The sequence below is a fragment of the Prionailurus viverrinus genome, chromosome A2 (assembly GCF_022837055.1).
Source record: "Prionailurus viverrinus isolate Anna chromosome A2, UM_Priviv_1.0, whole genome shotgun sequence".
Lineage (NCBI taxonomy): Eukaryota > Metazoa > Chordata > Mammalia > Carnivora > Felidae > Prionailurus > Prionailurus viverrinus.
This window is the reverse complement of record NC_062562.1, coordinates 14,099,857-14,121,342: the sequence shown is the minus strand read 5'-3', so window position 1 is coordinate 14,121,342 and position 21,486 is coordinate 14,099,857. Positions and strand designations below refer to the sequence as shown.

The 21,486-nt window shown below is 41.5% G+C and overlaps 1 protein-coding gene across 5 annotated transcripts in view; it reads right to left on the bottom strand.

Moving 5' to 3' along the window:
- Window positions 1-21,486, bottom strand: part of KIF15 (kinesin family member 15) — an 84,962-nt gene that overhangs the window by 37,642 nt on the left and 25,834 nt on the right. For 4 of the 5 annotated variants that reach the window (XR_007145684.1, XM_047826894.1, XM_047826923.1 and 1 more), the window contains exons 8-14: window positions 18,226-18,435; window positions 12,907-13,032; window positions 12,624-12,746; window positions 9,050-9,173; window positions 2,430-2,506; window positions 1,988-2,197; window positions 947-1,124 (exon numbers count right to left, since the gene is read on the bottom strand). Coding sequence is in view for 4 of the 5 variants with exons in the window: in XM_047826894.1 (XP_047682850.1) it covers window positions 947-1,124; window positions 1,988-2,197; window positions 2,430-2,506; window positions 9,050-9,173; window positions 12,624-12,746; window positions 12,907-13,032; window positions 18,226-18,435 (1,048 nt within the window). In the remaining variant the exon portion in view is untranslated. The remainder of the gene's footprint in view (window positions 1-946; window positions 1,125-1,987; window positions 2,198-2,429; window positions 2,507-9,049; window positions 9,174-12,623; window positions 12,747-12,906; window positions 13,033-18,225; window positions 18,436-21,486) is intronic. The other variant, XM_047826913.1, reaches the window with a different exon arrangement.

The window sequence follows — 21,486 nt, the reverse complement described above, 5'->3', positions numbered from 1 at the left end:
TGCATCGAGCTGTGCGCCAGCAACACGGGAGACTGCTCAGGATTCTCTATCTCCCCCTCTCTCTGCCCCTCCTGTTTGCGTGCCCTCTCTCTCCAAATAAATAAAACTTAAAAAAAAAAAAAGTGGGGCAAACACAGACTTTGTTGCCAAATCCCACTAACTGAGCCACTTTTCACAGAATACAAATAGACGGGAACCGCCTAGGACTAACAGTGTATGCTGGTCAACATAACTGGCACCCATGTCTTCAGGCTGCAAGCGCCGTGCTGGGATCAGGACCCTGACCTTCCACTGCCTCTCGCGCCGCACAGACCTTAGCTGGCCAGGTAAACGTCTCTACTCAACATTCATCCGTGTTGATTAGTTAAGCACTTTTAATTTCAAATACTTCTAACACATAAGTTTCATTTAATAAAAATTGTAAGTAATATCTGAATCTTTTATCAACAAAACAGAAATAAAAACTGTCTTTATCTACGCAACAGAAATATGTTTCATTGACATGTCAGTTAGCCTACATAACTCACTACGTGTGATTTGTGAAAAAAAGCTTTAGGAAATGCCTTTTGATAACATAAAAGCGTAAGTATGTATACGCACACCAGGTCTAGAGGCTAAAATGAAGACCCTGCCTGTGAGGTAATATAAATGCCTAGGGCGCCTGGGTGGCGCAGTCGGTTAAGCCTCCGACTTCAGCCAGGTCACAATCTCGGGGTCCGTGAGTTCGAGCCCCGCGTCGGGCTCTGGGCTGATGGCTCAGAGCCTGGAGCCTGTTTCCGATTCTGTGTCTCCCTCTCTCTCTGCCCCTCCCCCGTTCATGCTCTGTCTCTCTCTGTCCCAAAAATAAAATAAACGTTGAAAAAAAAAAAACATTAAAAAAAAAAAAATGCCCTTTCAAACAGCCTCCCAGCCCCTACAAGGCATGCAGACAACCATCATTTCTTACCCTTGTCCTTTTTCTCTGGGCCAGATAGTTCGGAGAAAGCTTTTTCTAGTACTGCAATGGTCTGGGCATCCATTTCTTGGGCTCTTTTCACAGGCTCTAACAATCTCAATCTTCTGTTCTCCTCCCTGAGGGAATGGTTTTCCATAGCATACTTTGCAACCCTGGGGTGGTGCTCTATCTGTGACACAGAAGAACGACAGACTTACGTATGGACAGACATTTCTCCTTAATGGCCAGTCTTGCCGCAAAGCCATCAGGAAACGTTAGGAATGCTGCGTGCACTGGGGGCGGTGGGCCTTGGCAAGGACTGTGGACAGCAACCGGCGTGTGTGTGGTCACACTAAATATGCGCATCGCCTCCAGCGCCATTTTTCCACGCCTGGGTCGCGCTTAGAGATTTTCGTGCAGGCACGGGCTCATAAGGAGAGAAGTACAAAGGGTGCACACTGTGGCCGACTCTTCATGCAGTGGGGACTGGTGACATGAACACGGTGTAAAGAATAAGGAAAACTCTCTCTTGACAGGAACTCAATGCCCTCCAAGACACACTACAGGAAAAGAGCAGCAGTAAAACGTGTCAGGTAAGTTGCCTTTTGTGTTAAAAAGGAACAAGAGTGAAAATATCCACGTTAGTTTGAGCATGCGTTAAAAAAAAGCCTCGGAAAGATACAAAAGCCAGAAACAGATTTTCTTCGTTTTTTTAATGATGTGCCTGTAGTAACCGCCCATCCTCTCCAGGAAAAGGAAAACCGGCAACAAGAAGTCGGAAGGAACCCACTGTAAGGATAATCTGCCCATTGAGACAAGCACAGCTGCCCGCCTTGCCTGGGAGGAAGCGCTAACAGCAACTTTTCGAAGCTCCTCCCCTCCCCCATCGGCCGGCCATCTTGGAAAATGGAGGCAGGGGAGGTGCAACCACACCTCAGCTGAATTCATTCAAAACACTTTCCACTGTATTAACTTAAGCGAATTTGGCGACAGACTTATATTTGCCTCAAACCTTCTTTCTTTTTAGAAATACTACAAATGTCATGCACTCACTTGTTCCCGCAGGGTTTGGATCTCATCCCTTAATTCCGACAGCAAGCGATCCTGCTCTGCAGGCAGAAAACTTCCCCGGGATTCCTTGTGGAGCTTCTCCAGGCGCATTATTTGATCCTCTCGGAATTTCACAATCATTTTATTAGACTGAATAAATTTTTCTTTTTTGAGGGTGAGGTCTTCTAACTGGGTAACTTTTTCTACCAAAGACTTAAGAAATTCATAATTTGGTTAAACATGAAAAGTAAATCAGCCTCCCTAAATTTCCACAAACCAAGCAACAAACGCTAACTTGACACTTAATCTCAAAGGCAAAATTAGATTTTCCATAGCTTTCCTTTGTTTTATTTAATTGTGCCACTTTTTATTTCACTCAGAAAGGTACCACGTAGTGAAAGTCTAAAAAATCTGGAATCCGCTTTATACCGACTCGGTTTCCTACCTTCTTTTCCTGTTCGGATTTCTTAAAGAACAACATCGCCTCTTGGAAATACTTCATGTAATTAGTCTCATCTTTCCCTGTAATTGATCCAGTAAGAAAGAAAAGGAAACAGGAAAGAAATGTTTATCTCTCAACTTTTAGGACCAAGAATTGAGCTAAAATAGCCTCTGACTGCTCTCAATGAATCTAAAAGAATCAGACTGTCATCACCAGATCACAGATTTCATATTAACCCAATCTAATTAGCGACTCTGAAGAAAAATAAGTTTCTCTTATCCTGTTTAGTAATCATAATACACATTACATATGACAGAATCTTGAAAGTGGACCTAAATGAAATTTATTAATATCTCTTTTTAGCACTTGTAAGGGAAGAATTGTTCAAAATTATTTCTACTCCCCCTCCCCCACCACATCCCACAGAACTCCGTACACATGGTATCTGTATCTGGTTACAAAGTACAGGCATTCTTTGTTTTATTGTGCTTTGTAGATGCTGCGTGTTTTACACACTGAAGGTCTGCACAAGCCTGCACAAGCCTGCTGGCACCATTTTTCTGCCAGCAGTTGCTCACCTCGTGTCTCTGTTCACATTCTGTTAATTCTTGCAATATTTCAAAATTTTTCATTATTATTACTCTATTTGTTATGGTGATCTGTGATCAGTGATCTTTGAGGTAACTACTGTCATTATTTTGGGCACCACAAACCATGCCCATATAAGATGGCGAACTCAATCAATAAATGTGTTTTCTGACTGCTTGACTATCTGGCTCCTTCGGTCTCTTCCCATCTCCTCAGGCCTCCCTGTTCGCAGAGACACACAATATGGAAATCAGGCCCATTTAGTAACCCTACAATAGCTTCTAAGTGTTCAAGTAAAAAAAAAAAAAAAAAAAAAAAAAGTCGCATGTGTCACTTTATTTATTTTTTTTTTTAATTTTTTTTTTTCCAACGTTTATTTATTTTTGGGACAGAGAGAGACAGAGCATGAACGGGGGAAGGGCAGAGACAGAGGGAGACACAGAATCAGAAGCAGGCTCCAGGCTCTGAGCCATCAGCCCAGAGCCCGACGCGGGGCTCGAACTCACGGACCGCGAGATCGTGACCTGGCTGAAGTCGGACGCTTAACCGACTGCGCCACCCAGGCGCCCCCAGCATGTGTCACTTTAAATCAAAAGCTAGAAATGATTACACTTATTTAGGAAGGTGTGCCGGAAACCAAGACGGGCTGGCAGCTAGGCCTCTTGTACCAGTTAGCCAAGTTGTGAGTGCGAAGGGAAAGTTCTTGAAGGAAATAAAAAGTGCTCCGCCAGTGAATATATGAATGATAAGAAAGCAAAACCCCATTATTGCTGATGTGCAGAAACTTTTAATGGTCTAGACAGAAGATCAAACCAGCCATAACATTCCCTTGAGCCAAAGCCTAGTCCAGAGCGAGGCCCTAACTCTCTTCAATTCTGTCAAGGCCGAGAGAGGCGAGGAAGCTACAGAAGAAAAGTTTGAAGGTAGCAGAGGTTGGGTCATGAGGTTTAAGGAAAGAAGCCATCTCCCTAACACAAAAGTAGAAGAAGCAAGTGTTGTAGAAGCTGCAGCAAGTGGTCCAGAAGATAATGAAGGTGGTTATACCAATAACAGGTTTTCAATGTGGATGAAACCACATTGAAGAAGACGCCATCTAGGACTTTCATAGCTAGAGAGGAGAAGTCAATGCCTGGTTTAAAGCTTCAAGAGACAGGCTGACTCTCTTGTTAGGGGCCATGCAGCTGGTGACTACAAGCTGAAGCCAGTGCTCATTTATCCTTCTGAAAAATCCTAGGGCCCTTAAGAATTAGGATAAATAGGGGCACCTGGGTGCCTCAGTTAAGTGTCCAACTGTGGCTCAGGTATGATCTCCCAGTTCATGGGTCCGAGCCCTGCATCAAGCTCTGTGCTAACAGTGCAAGCCTGCTTGGGATTCTCTCTCTCTGCCCCTGTCTTACACACACTCTCTCTCTCTAAGATAAATAAATAAACTTAAAAAGAAAAAAGAGACGTTTAAAGCAGAGATAATACTTATCCTTCTCAAGCTATTCCAAGAAATAGAAAGGGAAGGAAAACTTCCAGACTCATTCTATGAAGCCAGTATTACTTTGATTCCTAAACCAGACAGAGACCCAGTAAAAAAAGAGAACTACAGGCCAATATCCCTGATGAATATGGATGCAAAAATTCTCAATAAGATACTAGCAAATCGAATTCAACGGCATATAAAAAGAATTATGCACCATGACCAAGTGGGATTCATTCCTGGGATGCAGGGCTGGTTCAACATTCGCAAATCAATCAACGTGATACATCACATTAACAAAAAAAAAGAGAAGAACCATATGATCCTGTCAATCGATGCAGAAAAGGCCTTTGACAAAATCCAGCACCCTTTCTTAATAAAAACCCTTGAGAAAGTCGGGATAGAAGGAACATACTTAAAGATCATAAAAGCCATTTATGAAAAGCCCACAGTTAACATCATCCTCAACGGGGAAAAACTGAGAGCTTTTTCCCTGAGATCAGGAACACGACAGGGATGCCCACTCTCACCGCTGTTGTTTAACATAGTGCTGGAAGTTCTAGCATCAGCAATCAGACAACAAAAGGAAATCAAAGGCATCAAAATTGGCAAAGATGAAGTCAAGCTTTCGCTTTTTGCAGATGACATGATATTATACATGGAAAATCCGATAGACTCCACCAAAAGTCTGCTAGAACTGATACATGAATTCAGCAAAGTTGCAGGATACAAAATCAATGTACAGAAATCAGTTGCATTCTTATACACTAACAATGAAGCAACAGAAAGACAAATAAAGAAACTGATCCCATTCACAATTGCACCAAGAAGCATAAAATACCTAGGAATAAACCTAACCAAAGATGTAAAAGATCTGTATGCTGAAAACTATAGAAAGCTTATGAAGGTAATTGAAGAAGATTTAAAGAAATGGAAAGACATTCCCTGCTCATGGATTGGAAGAATAAATATTGTCAAAATGTCAATACTACCCAAAGCTATCTACACATTCAATGCAATCCCAATCAAAATTGCACCAGCATTCTTCTCGAAACTAGAACAAGCAATCCTAAAATTCATATGGAACCACAAAAGGCCCCGAATAGCCAAAGTAATTCTGAAGAAGAAGACCAAAGCAGGAGGCATCACAATCCCAGACTTTAGCCTCTACTACAAAGCTGTCATCATCAAGACAGCATGGTATTGGCACAAAAACAGACACATAGACCAATGGAATAGAATAGAAACCCCAGAACTAGACCCACAAACGTATGGCCAACTCATCTTTGACAAAGCAGGAAAGAACATCCAATGGAAAAAAGACAGTCTCTTTAACAAATGGTGCTGGGAGACCTGGACAGCAACATGCAGAAGGTTGAAACTAGACCACTTTCTCACACCATTCACAAAAATAAACTCAAAATGGATAAAGGACCTCAATGTGAGACAGGAAACCATCAAAACCTTAGAGGAGAAAGCAGGAAAAGACCTCTCTGACCTCAGCCGTAGCAATCTCTTACTCGACACATCCCCAAAGGCAAGGGAATTAAAAGCAAAAGTGAATTACTGGGACCTTATGAAGATAAAAAGCTTCTGCACAGCAAAGGAAACAACCAACAAAACTAAAAGGCAACCAACGGAATGGGAAAAGATATTTGCAAATGACATATCGGACAAAGGGCTAGTATCCAAAATCTATAAAGAGCTCACCAAACTCCACACCCGAGAAACAAATAACCCAGGGAAGAAATGGGCAGAAAACATGAATAGACACTTCTCTAAAGAAGACATCCGGATGGCCAACAGGCACATGAAAAGATGTTCAGCGTCGCTCCTTATCAGGGAAATACAAATCAAAACCACACTCAGATATCACCTCACGCCAGTCAGAGTGGCCAAAATGAACAAATCGGGAGACTATAGATGCTGGAGAGGATGTGGAGAAACGGGAACCCTCTTGCACTGTTGGTGGGAATGCAAATTGGTGCAGCCGCTCTGGAAAGCAGTGTGGAGGTTCCTCAGAAAATTAAAAATAGACCTACCCTATGACCCAGCAATAGCACTGCTAGGAATTTATCCAAGGGATACAGGAGTACTGATACATAGGGGCACTTGTACCCCAATGTTCATAGCAGCACTCTCAACAATAGCCAAATTATGGAAAGAGCCTAAATGTCCATCAACTGATGAATGGATAAAGAAATTGTGGTTTATAAACACAATGGAATACTACGTGGCAATGAGAAAAAATGAAATATGGCCTTTTGTAGCAACGTGGATGGAACTGGAGAGTGTGATGCTAAGTGAAATAAGTCATACAGAGAAAGACAGATACCATATGGTTTCACTCTTAGGTGGATCCTGAGAAACTTAACAGGAACCCATGGGGGAGGGGAAGGAAAAAAAAAAAAAAAAAGAGGTTAGAGTGGGAGAGAGCCAAAGCATAAGAGACTGTTAAAAACTGAGAACAAACTGAGGGTTGATGGGGGGTGGGAGGGAGGGGAGGGTGGGTGATGGGTATTGAGGAGGGCACCTTTTGGGATGAGCACTGGGTGTTGTATGGAAACCAATTTGACAATAAATTTCATATATTAAAAAAAAATAAAAATATAAATAAATAAATAAATAAATAAATAAATAAATAAATAAACTACGCTGTTCAAAAAAAAAAAAAAGAAAAAAGAATTAGGCTAAAAAAAAAAAAATCAACTTTACTTCTCAACAACAAAAAAGAATTATGCTAAATCTACTGGGCCTGTGCTCCGTAAGCAAAACAGCAAAGCCTGGATGACAGCACATCTGTTTGACATGGCTTACTGAATATTTTAAGGCCACTGTTGAGCCATAGTGCTCAGAAAAAGATTCCTTTCAGGATGGCTAAGTCAGTTGAGTGTCTAACTCTTGATTTTGGCTCAGGTCATGATCCCAGAGTCCTGGGATGGAGCCCTATGCTGGGCTCTGTGCTAAGCATGGAGGGAAGGGGAGGGAAGGAAGGGAAGGGAAGGGAGAAAAAGATTCATTTCAAAATATTACTGCTCATTGACGATGCACCTAGTCACCCAAGAGCTCTGATGGAAGATGTATAATGAGATGAAATGCTGTTTTCATGCTAACGCAACATCCATTCTGCAGTCCATAGATCAAGGAGTCATTCTGACTTTTAAGTCTACTATTTAAGAAATACATTTCTAAGGATATAGCTGTTACTGATACTGATTCCTCTAATGTATCTGGGCAAAGTCAACTGAAAATCTTCTGGAATGGAAAGGATTCTCCATCCTAGATGCCGTTAAGAACAATCCTGACTGATGGGAAGAGGTAAAAATACCAACATGATCAGAAGTTTGGAAGAAGTGGATTCCAGCCCTCATGGATGTCTTTGAGGGTTCAAGACTTCACTGGAGGCAGCAACTGCAGGTGTGGTGGGAACAGCAAGAGAACTAGAACCATAAGTGGAGCCTGAAGATGGGACCACAGTGCTGCAATGTCATGATAAAATGTGAATGGAAGAGGAGTTGCTTCTTTTTTTTTTTTTAAGTTTGTTTGTTTGTTTGTTTGTTTGTTTATTTATTTATTTAGAGACAGCGTGAGTGGGGTATGGGCAGAGAAAGAGGGAGAGAGAGAGAATCCAAAGCAGGCCCTGCACTGCCAGCGCAGAGCCCAGATGCGGGGCTCAGACCCGTGAAGCCGCTAGATTGTGACCAGAGCTGAAACGAAGAGTCGGACGCTTAACCGACTGAGCCACCCCGTCCCCCCAAAGAGGAGTTGCTTCTAATGGACGAGGAAAGAACGTAGTTTCTTCAGCAGGAAACTACTCCTGGTGAAGATGCTGTGGAGATCGTTGAAATGGCAACAAAGGATTTGGAGTATCACATAAACTTCGTTGACAAAAAGAGCAGCAGGGTTTGAGAGGACTGACTCTGATTTTGAAAGGAGTTCTACTGTGGGTAGAACATGCCATCAAACGGCATGGCACGCTACAGAGAAATCATTCATGAATGGAAGAGCCAGTAGATACAACAAACTTCACTACTGTCTTCTTTTTAAGTAAATGCCACAGCCACCTCGACCTTCAGCGACCACCATCCTGATCAGTCAACAGCTGTCAACATGGAGGCAAGACCCTCCACCGGCAAAAAAAAAAAAAAAAAAAAAAAAAAAAAAAAAAAAAGGCTCTCCACCATCACAATTCGCTGAAAGCTCAGATGGTTAGCATTTTTTAGCAATAAAGCATTTTTTTCATCAAGTATGTACATTGTGTTTTTAGACATAACGCTACTGCATACTTAATAGACTACAGAGTAGCGTAAACAGAACTTTTCCCCGGCACTGGGAAACCAAAAAATTTATTTGACAAGCACTGTTGCAGTATTTGCTAATTTATCACAATGGTCTGGGACCAAACCTGCAGTATCTCCGAGACATGCCGGTCTCGTGTTCCTATGTAAGTCAAATAGACTTGTTCAAAAGTTTGGGTGGCTTTATTGTATTGTGCCTGTTGTCACAGGGTTCTCCCACTAATATCCGCACACGGTCTTCCCCGGGATAAAGGACACTGTGTTCATCTTACCTTTGGTCAGAAAGCTCTCTGGTAGTAACTGCCCTGAAGTAAGCTGGGCCAGCTGTTCTTTGAGCCTCTTCACTTCAGCTTGGAGCTGGCTCACATTTCCTTGGGTGTCTTCATTTACTACTGCCTGTCCAAGAATTTTTTTAAAAAGTGTTAAAGGAATACTTTTGCGTCATCCAGTCTTGTGTTCATGTTTGTTTGTAGGATCTGGAGTGACAAACACCAAACAAAACTGTGCTTCCACAGTCACGAGGCCACTAGGATCACAGGGTGCTGGAGTGGGGAGGAGGCTTCCTCTCCCTGTGCCTTGTACCTTCGGGCTGGGGCTCTCCCCCTCACCACCCCTCTCATATGCTCCCCCTTAGGTATACTACCCTGTTGGGCTGGGTCACCCCGGGATCTGGGTATGTTTACCTAACACTGCCTGCTTCCTGGGACAATCCCACCCCCATGGAAAGTAGCAAACTCCTCTTCCCCTTGGGAAAGACTATCCCCTCCCCTCTGTCCTGGCGCACAGTAAGGATGTGATGAATTGCAGAGGTGGCTTGAGCTCCATCAGCCTGGCAGTAACCACTCTCTCCAAAGGAAACCACCCTATATTTCCTAATAGCCCTCCTGGAGGGAGGAGTTGGTCGGACAGCTCCATTTCTGTTTTACTACCACACTAAATGTTATTTTAAAGAAATGTCTCTTGAGAAATTATCTTAAAGAAATTACTTCTTTGAGACAACTTCTAAGAGGTTCAAAAGGCCCATAAAACCCACAGGGTGATAGTAAGAGCCAACAGTTGGCTACCAACCAGATCAAAGGGACCCAGTTGTGAAACACCCAATATCCTAGCGAGGGAAAAAAAACTGACAGTCCCAAGGTCCCCGTGTTCTTGTCTCAAGCCAGGTTTGCCCATTGGGAAAGATCTAAATAGCACATCCTTAAACAAGTCCCAGATAATCCTAGCCACTTTCCACCGGTAGGCTGCAGAAGGGGACTTACCATTGATAATGACTAGCATAAGTCTCCTGGTTTTATTGTTTGATGTATTCAGAAGTCATTTCTAGTTGTTTCTGATGCTAACAGCCAGCCTCATTATAAGGCACTCCTGTATATTCTGACATCACTGTCACATCAGTGACATCATAATCCTAATTATCCCTGCAGTTCTCCCCTCTCCAAAAGCTTCTATTAAGTTCAAAGAGATAGGGTCAGGAAGCTCTAATGATTTTTCCTCCTCATATTACAAATACCCCACACAGGGTCATAATCCAATAAAATGCATGAGTAACTAGATTTATAGTCTTCTGGTTTACCCAGGAGAAGAGGTAACATGGACCTTTTCACTCTTACATGGTAAGACGATCAGAGAGTCTACTTGGGGGGTAGAAATGACCAACTTCTCCTTTAAAAGAAAGAGGACATTAATCTGCCAATTCATGATACTATGATTCTTTTGTCTAGAACCAAAGGGATCTCTAACTTTTCCAGAAGGAGTGGCGAATCCTTGGTGTTTTAACAGTCTGCACCAGAGGGTGGCAAAGCAGTACTTGCTCATGGGCCAAACACAGTCTGCTGTCTGTTTTTATAAGTAAGGCTGCACTGGATCACAGCCATGCCCTTATGTTTACATACTGCCTGTGGCTGCTTTCTCACTAACAAGGCAGAGCTAAGTAGCTGGGATACGGACTATCCAGCCAAAGAAGTCTAAAATATTTACCTTTACAGAAAAACTTTTCCGACCACTGGTGTACACAAATATCAAGGAAGCTTCTTACATATAAGAAAAATGGGGAATCCTTGCAGGTATAGGCAACTTAAAAGACAAAGCTTGCCAATATCATCAAACTATTTTCATAGCAAAACCACACACGCATACACACACCTCTGATTGCATTGGTTTAGGTAAATAAATTTAGTCTCCAACCCAACTGCAAAGGAAAAACTTTGCCTTTGTTTAGGAAAACACAAGTAAATTAATACTAACCATAAGACCTAATCTAGATCTCAAACTACATGAGCAATACAGAAGGCTAGGAAAAATGAAATAGAAATCTTGCTTAGAATCAATAGCCAAATTATGGAAAGAGCCCAAATGTCCATTGACTGATGAATGGAAAAAGAAGATGCGGTGTATATATACAATGCAATATTACTCAGCCATCAAAAAGAATGAAATCTTGCCATTTGCAGCAATGTGGATGGAGCCAGACCATATTATGCTAAGTAAAAGAAGTCAGAGAAAGACAAATACAATACGATTTCACTCATATGTGGAATTTAAGAAACAAAAACAGATGAACTTAGGGGAAGGAAAAAAAGAGAGGGGGGGAAGCAAACTAAAGAGACTCTTAACTATACAGAACAAATGGAGGGTTGATAGAGGGAAGTGGGTGGGGGATTGGCTAGATGGATGATGGGTATTAAGGAGGGCACTTATTGTGATGAGCACTGGGTATTGTATGTAAGTGATGAATCACTAAATTGTACTCCTGAAACCAATATTACACTCTCTCTATATATATACTATATAATGTATATTTTATATTATAAAATATATACATTTTAGTTACATAGTATATAAATACACTAACTAGAATTTAAATACAAATTTAAAACAAACAAAAAAAGAAGTCTTGCTTAGAGATAAGCTTTCACAGAGAAATAAATAGAAACTAGTGTTAATATTAGGGCAATCACAAAAGTGAGATGCTACAAGCTTAAGTATTTTTCCAATTTATTGTACTCAGTATTTTACCTTATTTTCTTAATGGTTATTTATTTAGAGAAAGAGAGAGAGAGTGAGCAGGGGAGGAACAGAAACGGGGGAGGGGGGAGAGAGAGAGAGAGAGAGAGAGAATGAATCCCAAGAATCTCAACCTCACAAACCGTGAGATCATGACCTGAGCTGAAATCAAGAATTGGACACCCAACCAACTGAGCCACCCAGGTACGCCTACCTTATTATTTTTTTTCCAATATATGAAGTTTATTGTCAAATTGGTTTCCATACAACACCCAGTGCTCATCCCAAAAGGTGCCCTCCTCAATACCCATCACCCACCCTCCCCTCCCTCCCACCCCCCATATCAACCCTCAGTTTGTTCTCAGTTTTTAAGAGTCTCTTATGCTTTGGCTCTCTCCCACTATAACCTCCTTTTTTTTTTTCTTTTCCCTTCCCCTCCCCCATGGGTTCCTGTTAAGTTTCTCAGGATCCACCTAAGAGTGAAAATATATGGTATCTGTCTTTCTCTGTATGGCTTATTTCACTTAGCATAACACTCTCCAGTTCCATCCACGTTGCTACAAAGGGCCATATTTCATTCTTTCTCATTGCCACGTAGTACTCCATTGTGTATATAAACCACAATTTCTTTATCCATTCATCAGTTGATGGACATTTAGGCTCTTTCCGTAATTTGGCTATTGTTGAAAGTGCTGCTATAAACATTGGGGTACAAGTGCCCCTATGCATCAGTACTCCTGTATCCCTTGGGTAAATTCCTAGCAGTGCTACTGCTGGGTCATAGGGTAGGTCTATTTTTAATTTTTTGAGGAACCTCCACACTGTTTTCCAGAGTGCCCCTACCTTATTTTTAATCAGCTTGGCTCTCTGAGCAAAATTAAGCGTTGACAGGGTTTCCCCAAAACACCTGGATCCAGGATGAACATTTGCAATTATGGCTGTTCTGGCATTGCCTCCAAGGGAATCCTGTTTAATGATATGAATGGTACACATTTTCAGGAGAGAAACCACAGATTTTTTTAAGCAAAGAAAATGGATATTCTTACCACTAAGGCTGAGAGATTACCTATCAACCATAGTGAGAGTAACCAGAAAAGGGGTCCAGGAGGCCAATGATCTACTTTACCCGAAGTAAAAAGGTAAGTTTGGAGTCTCTGTAGCAAACATGCCTTTGTTTTCCATTACCCACATCGACAAGCGCAGTGATCACTTGGCCCAGGCAGCTCAACGATCGGTTTATGTTACCTGCCTCCTAAAGGGAAAAAGAACAAAAAGTTAGGTGCACTGGCATTTTGCATTAAAATATGGCTAGCAGTGCATTTTGAATGGAAAGTCAAGTCGTTGACAATGATATTAAGGATAACTGATTTTACAGCAAAAAGATGTGCTCAACTATCCCCTTTTCCTATTTGACACACATGCAATTTTAGTGTTTAAAGACAAATACAGAAATTATGTGAAGGAAAAAAAAATATGTCACCTCGTGATTGTAATGTTTTAATTTGACCTATAGGTAGGGATGAAAATCTGGAAGGAACAGAACAAAAAGTTGGAGTAGTGTATTAATAGGCATAGTTTTCTTTTTTTTTTTTTTTAATATATGAAATTTATTGTCAAATTGGTTTCCATCCAACACCCAGTGCTCATCCCAAAAGGTGCCCTCCTCAATACCCATCACCCACCCTCCCCTCCCTCCCACCCCCCATCAACCCTCAGTTTGTTCTCAGTTTTTAACAGTCTCTTATGCTTTGGCTCTCTCCCACTCTAACCTTTTTTTTTTTTTTTTCTTAGAGGGTTCCCGTTTCTCCACATCCTCTCCAGCATCTATAGTCTCCCGATTTGTTCATTTTGGCCACTCTGACTGGCGTGAGGTGATATCTGAGTGTGGTTTTGATTTGTATTTCCCTGATAAGGAGCGACGCTGAACATCTTTTCATGTGCCTGTTGGCCATCCGGATGTCTTCTTTAGAGAAGTGTCTATTCATGTTTTCTGCCCATTTCTTCCCTGGGTTATTTGTTTCTCGGGTGTGGAGTTTGGTGAGCTCTTTATAGATTTTGGATACTAGCCCTTTGTCCGATATGTCATTTGCAAATATCTTTTCCCATTCCGTTGGTTGCCTTTTAGTTTTGTTGGTTGTTTCCTTTGCTGTGCAGAAGCTTTTTATCTTCATAAGGTCCCAGTAATTCACTTTTGCTTTTAATTCCCTTGCCTTTGGGGATGTGTCGAGTAAGAGATTGCTACGGCTGAGGTCAGAGAGGTCTTTTCCTGCTTTCTCCTCTAAGGTTTTGATGGTTTCCTGTCTCACATTGAGGTCCTTTATCCATTTTGAGTTTATTTTTGTGAATGGTGTGAGAAAGTGGTCTAGTTTCAACCTTCTGCATGTTGCTGTCCAGGTCTCCCAGCACCATTTGTTAAAGAGACTGTCTTTTTTCCATTGGATGTTCTTTCCTGCTTTGTCAAAGATGAGTTGGCCATACGTTTGTGGGTCTAGTTCTGGGGTTTCTATTCTATTCCATTGGTCTATGTGTCTGTTTTTGTGCCAATACCATGCTGTCTTGATGATGACAGCTTTGTAGTAGAGGCTAAAGTCTGGGATTGTGATGCCTCCTGCTTTGGTCTTCTTCTTCAGAATTACTTTGGCTATTCGGGGCCTTTTGTGGTTCCATATGAATTTTAGGATTGCTTGTTCTAGTTTCGAGAAGAATGCTGGTGCAATTTTGATTGGGATTGCATTGAATGTGTAGATAGCTTTGGGTAGTATTGACATTTTGACAATATTTATTCTTCCAATCCATGAGCAGGGAATGTCTTTCCATTTCTTTAAATCTTCTTCAATTACCTTCATAAGCTTTCTATAGTTTTCAGCATACAGATCTTTTACATCTTTGGTTAGGTTTATTCCTAGGTATTTTATGCTTCTTGGTGCAATTGTGAATGGGATCAGTTTCTTTATTTGTCTTTCTGTTGCTTCATTGTTAGTGTATAAGAATGCAACTGATTTCTGTACATTGATTTTGTATCCTGCAACTTTGCTGAATTCATGTATCAGTTCTAGCAGACTTTTGGTGGAGTCTATCGGATTTTCCATGTATAATATCATGTCATCTGCAAAAAGCGAAAGCTTGACTTCATCTTTGCCAATTTTGATGCCTTTGATTTCCTTTTGTTGTCTGATTGCTGATGCTAGAACTTCCAGCACTATGTTAAACAACAGCGGTGAGAGTGGGCATCCCTGTCGTGTTCCTGATCTCAGGGAAAAAGCTCTCAGTTTTTCCCCGTTGAGGATGATGTTAGCTGTGGGCTTTTCATAAATGGCTTTTATGATCTTTAAGTATGTTCCTTCTATCCCGACTTTCTCAAGGGTTTTTATTAAGAAAGGGTGTTGGGGGCGCCTGGGTGGCGCAGTCGGTTAAGCGTCCGACTTCAGCCAGGTCACGATCTCGCGGTCCGTGAGTTCGAGCCCCGCGTCGGGCTCTGGGCTGATGGCTCAGAGCCTGGAGCCTGTTTCCGATGCTGTGTCTCCCTCTCTCTCTGCCCCTCCCCCGTTCACGCTCTGTCTCTCTCTGTCCCAAAAATAAATAAACGTTGAAAAAAAATTTTTTTTAAAAAAAAGAAAGGGTGCTGGATTTTGTCAAAGGCCTTTTCTGCATCGATTGACAGGATCATATGGTTCTTCTCTTTTTTGTTGTTAATGTGATGTATCACGTTGATTGATTTGCGAATGTTGAACCAGCCCTGCATCCCAGGAATGAATCCCACTTGGTCATGGTGAATAATTCTTTTTATAGGCCATTGAATTCGATTTGCTAGTATCTTATTGAGAATTTTTGCATCCATATTCATCAGGGATATTGGCCTGTAGTTCTCTTTTTTTACTGGGTCTCTGTCTGGTTTAGGAATCAAAGTAATACTGGCTTCATAGAATGAGTCTGGAAGTTTTCCTTCCCCTTCTATTTCTTGGAATAGCTTGAGAAGGATAGGTATTATCTCTGCTTTAAACGTCTGGTAGAACTCCCCTGGGAAGCCATCTGGTAATAGGCATATTTTTCAATTCTTTTGTGTTAAAATGTTTGCTACTGGGGCACCTGGGTGGCTCAGTTGGTTAAGCATCCAATTCTTGATTTTGGCTCAGGTCATGGTCTCATGGTTCACGAGATCAAATCCTTCATTGGGCTCTGTCCTGAAAGCACAGAGCCTGCTTGGGAGTCTCTATCTCCCTCTCTCTCTCTCTTTTCCTCCCTTGCTTGCACATGCTCTCTCTTGCAAAATAAACTAACTTCAAAAATATAAAATTTTAGGGGTGCCCAGGTGGCTCAGTTGGTTATGCATCTGGCTTCAGCTCAGGTCATGATCTGGCAGTTCGTGAGTTCGAGCCCTGCTTCGGGGCGGTGTGCTGACAGCTCAGAGCCTGGAGCCTGCTTCGGATTCTGTGTCTCCCTCTCTCTGCCCCTCCCCAACTCGCGTGCGCACGCGTGCGTGCGTATGTGGTGCACGTACGCGCTCTCTCTCTCAAAAATAAACATTAAAAAATTTTTTTCAATATAGAATTTTAAAATGTTTGCTACATTAAAATGGTGTGGTAATAGCCCACTCCATGTCCCACAAAGTCACTGATGAACTTATACCAAGAGAATATTCAGTCTAAGTCTGTAAGGTATTAAACGTCTTTAAAAAGTGGTTTGGGGAGAAAAAAAAATATGTTACACTAGATTCTCACTGTATTTAGTATACTTCAATAACTGGGTCCGCAGTGGTGGGAGTACAGAAAAAAGAGAGAAAGAGTACAAATTATCAAGCAAGATGTGCTAAGTTCACACGCCACACTGTCTGTTTCAGCAGTCAGTAAATCAGAAAGGTGCTGACAGCACTGTCTGTGGAGCTGGACTCCTTCTGCAGATCCACTACTAGCTGTGTGCCCCTGGACAATTTCTCTTCCGTTTCTCTAAAATAGAAGGGATAACAGATAACAGAAGGGACCACTTCCCAAAGATGCTGCAAAGGCTAAATGAGTTAATATACACAAAACACTTGAAACATGCCCAGCATATGTCCTATTATAAACATATGCTTTCTCTTTGCTTCATGTCTCAATGGAAATATGAGCCTAAGATCTCCTGCAACTGCCTGACAGTTCAGGAGACTCCTATCTTTACTTTTAATGCAAAAGATAGACTGTTGGGGCACCTTCGTGGCTCAGTTGGTTAAGTGTCCAACTCTTGATTTTGGTTCAGGTCATGATCTCGTAGTTCGTGAGTTCGAGCCCCACACAGGGCTCTACACTGACAGCATGGAGCGTGCTTAGGATTCTCTCTTTTTCTTGCATCCATGCTCTCTCTCAAAATAAATAAGAATTAAAAAAAAAAGTAGACTGTCTTCCACCATTTCCAACTGGCCATCATACACCCTCAACTACAGTATCCACACGTTTTACTGACAATGCAGATCACAATACATGTATACACATCAGCAATACACATCCAGAAAACCTGAGGTCCCACTGCCAATCCCTCAGCCTAGGATGAGGTCCTTGCCCTCCCCCTGAAATATTAACCAGCACAGCTGCCCTCCTTGCTCTCTAGGCTCTCCCTGTGTGAACCTGGCAGTGGTGAGCCAGATGGCGCACCTTTTATTGAACAGGCTTTTGAGGGGCGCCTGGGTGGCTCAGTCGGTTAAGCGTCCGACTTCAGCTCAGGTCGTGATCTCGCGGTCCGTGAGTTCAAGCCCCGCATCGGGCCCTGTGCTGACCGCTCAGAGCCTGGAGCCTGTTTCGGATTCTGTGTCTCCCTCTCTCTCTGACCCTCCCCCATTCATGCTCTGTCTCTCTCTGTCTCAAAAATAAATAAATGTTAAAAAATTTTTAAAAAAATAATAATAATAAAAATAAATAAATAAACAGGCTTTTGAAATCGCTCAAAACTTTTCAGTGTTTCCCAACGTTTGGAGAGTTGAGCACAAACCTGGCCTGGCACTCTTGGCTCTCAGTGGCCTGGGTCTGCTTGCACCTCAAAACCAACCCGTTCACTGATCCATGCTGAAGTGCCGAATGCCATACTCACTCTGCATCCACAATCACCCTTGAGATGTGCCCCAGCTGGGCATGTATTCCCTGTTCCTCTCTCCCAGTCCAAATCCTGCCCCCTTGGAGAATCCACTCAAGAACTACTTCTTTTCCATACTTCCCTCAAGCAGTCCAGTCCCTTCTTCCTCTGACCCCAGCTGATATTTGTACTAGCATCCCTTCTGGTATGAATTCAGATGCTCTGGCTACAGACTTGTCTTATCCTACGTATGTTTAATGTCCCTACACCACAACAAAAATTTCTGCACCTTTAGCATGAGAGCAATACCTCATTCCTTTGTAACCTTCACACACTTACCTTGGTATTGACTTTTCGTAATTAATTCACACACAAGTTGAGTTGAAGACCAGAATTCCATTCTTACCTTCAACCTCATCCCTTCTGCATGGGTGTCTTTTTGCCTTTCAGATCCTGCTAAGTCCACCAGATTGAGTAGAGAGGTCCGTATATTCACAGTCTCATTGCTTTTCTCCATTGACTCTATTGTAATTGTAAACACTGCATGAGACCGAGAAGATTCTCTGTTCATTGATGTTGATGCCACACGTCTGTTTCTCCACCCTCCAGACAGCACCTAGGCAACAGGGAAATATATTGTCACAACTTCCAAGTGACACAACAGCCACTATCCTCAGTATGAAATTTTGTAAAGGACAACGAGACGAAATATTGGTCCATCGAGGAACACACTCAAGTTACTCTCCCCTTTCTGGTTCCCTCTCCACGTTACGGAAAGAGAACAAATAGGAAATCAGCAGGCTGAGGATCCAGAACTAGTTTTGCTGTTCTCGATTTGTATTAACTTAATGCAAATCATAAAATCTCTCTCAACCCTTTTGCCTAGATAATGAGGAAGTTAGACAAAACAAATCTCAAAATTACCTTCAAGACCAACATTTTGTCGGCTCTTTTGGTCTATAAAGACCTCCCTGATCCCTAAAGGCAAAGAGGATGCATGAAAGTCCAAACTGCAGGCTTTGGAATCAGATGAACATGAAGTCAAGCCCTGGTTCCACTATTTACTAGGTGTAAGGTCTGGGCCAGCTGAACCTCTTCAAGGCTCAGTCCTGTATTTGTAAAACGGGAACGTGGGCACCTACCCGACAAGGCAGAACATCACCAACGGAAATGAATGTGCTCACTAATGACCTTGGGATCGTGATAAAATTCACATTCTGATCAGTAGGTGTGAAGGCAAGGCCTGACATTCTGCATTTGTAACAAGCAACCCAGGCAATGCTAACAGTCTGAGAGCTACGTTTTTGAGTAGCATGGAAATAATATGTATAGGATAAAATGGGCGAATTAGCATCTTACATCAAAACGTAGATTAAAAAATTTAAACGAAATAACAGACACAAAAGAAGTTAGCACAGTGCTTGGCACATACACTCAATAAATGGAGCTATTAGAATCCTATTAACCAGGCAAAGGATAAAATTGAAGCTATTGGTTTCTTTTACATTTTTTGGATAGTACTTTATGCTTATTTTTCATAACACTAAATAATGTATATTAAATATTAGGTAAGTCATAATACATTCTTCATACAGCTGGAAAGAGAGAGACACAGACACTCAAACATGGGACAAATTCTAAAATACTATTGTCTTAAACAAGCAAGGTACAAAGGCAGCACAATATACTATCATTTGTGCAACATATGGAGAAAAAGCAAACACAACTGTGTTTCTTTAAATCCTCATATAACGGGCAACTGGCTGGTTTAGTCAGAAGAACGTGCAAGTTTTGATCTTCGGGTCATGAGTTCAAGCCACACATTGGGTGTAGAGATTAAATTAAAAAAAATTTTTTTAGTAAATAAATCCTTATATAAAAACCAAATACAAACAAAAATCAAAAACAAAACCAAAAACTACTTGGTGAATGTTCATGGACTGGAAGACTTAATAGTGTCAAGAGGTTACTTCTCCCAAATGTAATCAACAGATCTAACACAATCCCACTCAAAATCCTAGCAGCGTTTTGTGCACAAACTGACAAGTCAATTCTATAGGTATGAAATTGCAAAGGACCAAGAATGACCAAAATAATTGTTTAAAAAAAAAAAAAAGCTGGAAGATTTACTCTACTTGATTTCAAGACTTAACTATTCAGCAATAAGAAGCTACCAGAATCAAGAAAGTTTTATACTGGCAAGAAGAGATACCTAAATCAATTAAACAATACAGGTATAAATCCATACACATATAAATCACTGATTTTCATCAAAGGTGCAAAGGCAATTCAACGGGAAAAAAAATTGTTTTCAACAAACAGTGCTATATAATGGATCAAAAAAAAAAAGGCAACTCATAGAATGTACAATACTAAGGGTGAACTCTAATGTAAATCATAGGCTTTGGGTGATGATGATCATGTCGATATAGGTTTATCAAATGTAAAAAATGTACCACTCTGGTGAGGAATGTTTATAATAGGGGAGGTTACTATGCATTTGTGGGGACAGAAGGGTATATGGGAAATCACTCTACCTTCCCCTTACTTTTGCTGTGAACGTAAAATGCTCTTCAAAACTGCAGTCTTGGGGTAACCTGGGGGCACCTAAAATGCTCTTCAAAACTGCAGCATCTGATTCTTGGTTTTGGCTCAGGTCAGGATCTTGTGGTTCATGGGTTCAAGCCCCACATCGGGCTAGATGCTAACAGTGCAGATCCTGCTTGGGATTCTCTCTCCCTCTCTTTGCCTCTCCCCTGCTTGTTCTCCAAAGTAAATGGATAAACTGGAGGCCACCTGGGTGGCTCAGTCGGTTAAGCATCCGACTTCGGCTCAGGTCAATGATCTCATGGTTAGTGAGTTCGAGCCCCATGTCAGGCTCTGTGCTGACCGCTCAGAGCCCGGAGCCTGCTTCAGATTCTGCCCCTCCCTATCTGCCCCTCCCGCACGCTTGCTTGCTGTTTCTCTCTCTCAAAAATAAATAAAAACATTTTAAAAATAAAAATATATAAGTGGATAAACTTAAAATAATCAAGAAAAAAAAGAATGATTTTTTTAAAAGGAAAATACAGTTATGTGGTTTACAAGAAACACCTAAAACATTAACACAGAGATATTGATGGCAAAACATATACCAGGCAAATTCTTTTTTTTTTTTTTTTTTTATTGTTTTTCCACTTTTGAGAGACAGAGACAGAGCATAAGCAGGGGAGAGACAGAGAGAGGGAGACACAGAATCTGAAGCAGGCTCCAGACTCTGAGCTGTCAGCACAGAGCCCGACACGGGCTCAAACCCACGATCTGTGAGATCATGACCCGAGCTGAGGTTGGCCACTTAACCAACTGAGCCACCCCGGTGCCCCTATACCAAGAAAATTCTAATCAAAACAATGAGAGGTACCTGAATATCAGACAAAAGAGATTTTTAAAGCAAAAAGTGTTAATATGAAAATATAGGGATACAGGGTCAAAAAAATATAGATTTAAATAAAAGGAAGTTATATTAACTCTACTGCTTACATATGCATCTAATAAAACAGTCTCTTTATGTATATATATATATGAGATAAAAACAATCAAGATGAAATCATTACAACCAACACCTTAGCTGGAGATTAATACATCTCCTTCAAGTACTGACAGATTATACAGAAAAAAATCTGAGTGA